Source organism: Sinocyclocheilus rhinocerous, unplaced genomic scaffold (assembly GCF_001515625.1).
Source record: "Sinocyclocheilus rhinocerous isolate Xijiao unplaced genomic scaffold, SAMN03320098_v1.1 scaffold36055, whole genome shotgun sequence".
NCBI classification, from domain to species: domain Eukaryota; kingdom Metazoa; phylum Chordata; class Actinopteri; order Cypriniformes; family Cyprinidae; genus Sinocyclocheilus; species Sinocyclocheilus rhinocerous.
In genome coordinates this window covers 403-1,922 of record NW_015636443.1, presented here as the reverse complement: position 1 = coordinate 1,922, position 1,520 = coordinate 403, and the positions used below count along the sequence as shown (strand labels likewise).

General features: G+C 44.3%; 1 protein-coding gene across 1 annotated transcript; it reads right to left on the bottom strand.

Annotated features, from left to right (window-relative positions):
* Nucleotides 1-6: 6 nt before the first annotated feature.
* On the bottom strand, nucleotides 7-1,244 carry LOC107747763 (zinc finger and SCAN domain-containing protein 29-like; the record flags this gene model as incomplete). The annotated part of the gene is made up of 3 exons (XM_016562351.1): nucleotides 854-1,244; nucleotides 349-495; nucleotides 7-242 (listed from the first exon to the last, which is right to left on the bottom strand). Coding segments are annotated over exons 1-3 (774 nt in total), but the record flags the coding sequence as incomplete, so codon positions are not given.
* Between the last annotated feature and the right edge of the window lie 276 nt (nucleotides 1,245-1,520).

Genomic DNA, 1,520 nt, shown 5'->3' with positions numbered 1-1,520 from the left:
TGCCACTAGCTTGTTCATGGTGGCCAGAAGGCCTTCCATAAAAAAAGCTTGCTGACGCCGTGCCTCTGCCTCCTGTATAAGCAGCCGCTCATGCTCCTCAGCTTCTCTCTGTGCCTGCTCCATTAAAATGTCAATAAGGCTTTGCATTTGCTCCCGACTTTGTGTGCGGTCCACTTCCTCTTTCTCCGTCATCTCTTTCACCAGACTTACGACACTAGCATCAACCTTTCGTCTCTTTGCAACTAAAAGAGAATAAGGACATGTTTACTACATTGTCTTCTACTTTGCAAAAAAGTAGATGTGTAATATATATATATACACAATTCTTGATGCATTTGTTTCCCTAACCTGGTCTGACAGGTGGTGGAGAGACAGGGCGGCTGGGGGTACTGCAAGACGTAGGAATGAGGGGACTGCATAGAGTGCCACTGATGTCCATCGAATTGGCATCACTGTGTTGTGCCTCTGCAACAAAAGAGGACTCAGGTGCTGTACCTAGACGAAGACAGAACAACATTTTTGAATTACATAAAGATAACATTTACATTTTTTAAATGGTTGCAAATAAAGGTCTTTTTATGCCTGCCTGGTTGGTATGTTGAACTTATAAACTTATTGCAAAGATATAAACAACAAAAGTACAACCAAAAAAAACACAGTTGTCCTTTTCACCTCAAGTTAACGTGTATGACCTCGTGGCAAACACTTTGGGTCTGACACTGTGGTTGAGCGCTACACATAACAAACAACGCTCAACTGGAGCAAACAACACTCTATTCTCTTTTAAAAGCTTATAAAGATTAAATAAGCGTCTTTACAATACCATGTTAACAGTTCGGTTTAAAGCACAAACCTTCAGCGACGGAGTTGGTTGGCGAGCTCTCCGTGGTCAGCGTCCCCCGAAGCCCAACAGCTGAATCCTTTGTCCCGGCGCTACCAGAATAAGCCGGTCTGTGGCCAAGAATGCTGTCCAGTAGCTGGTACCACTTGCTCGATTTTCTGTCGGCACCGCTCTGATTGTTGTGGTCTTTAATTCGTTTGTAGTCTTGTTTTAACTTCTTAATTTTGTCACGGCACTGCTTAGCTGTATGCTGGATACCCAGCGCTGCTAGCTGAGAAGCAATAGACGCAAACACCTTTATGTTGCGCATTGTTCCTTCGAATTCCAACTGGATTTCCTCAGTTGCGTAAATGTTCAAAAGAGCCTGCACTTCAGCGTCCGTCCATCTATCGCTGTTCTTCATACTTGTGAAATATGTTGAAACTATGTTTACAGTATGTTTACACGGCGTTTTAAATCATGGCGGGTGAGGGCGTTTTCGTGTGCATTTGGCCAATCAACGTCTACTTACGTCACGGGTACCAGTTGTGACCCTGCTCTGGAGTAGGAGCTAATTTGGTTCTCGAAAAAGGCAGTCCGGTACTAAAATCGCACCCAGTTCCAGCGGTGCGAAAACGCCAAAAAGTGGGTAGTTCCACAATTAGTTCTGGTACTATGAAAAGGTTCCTGCGGTGCGAAA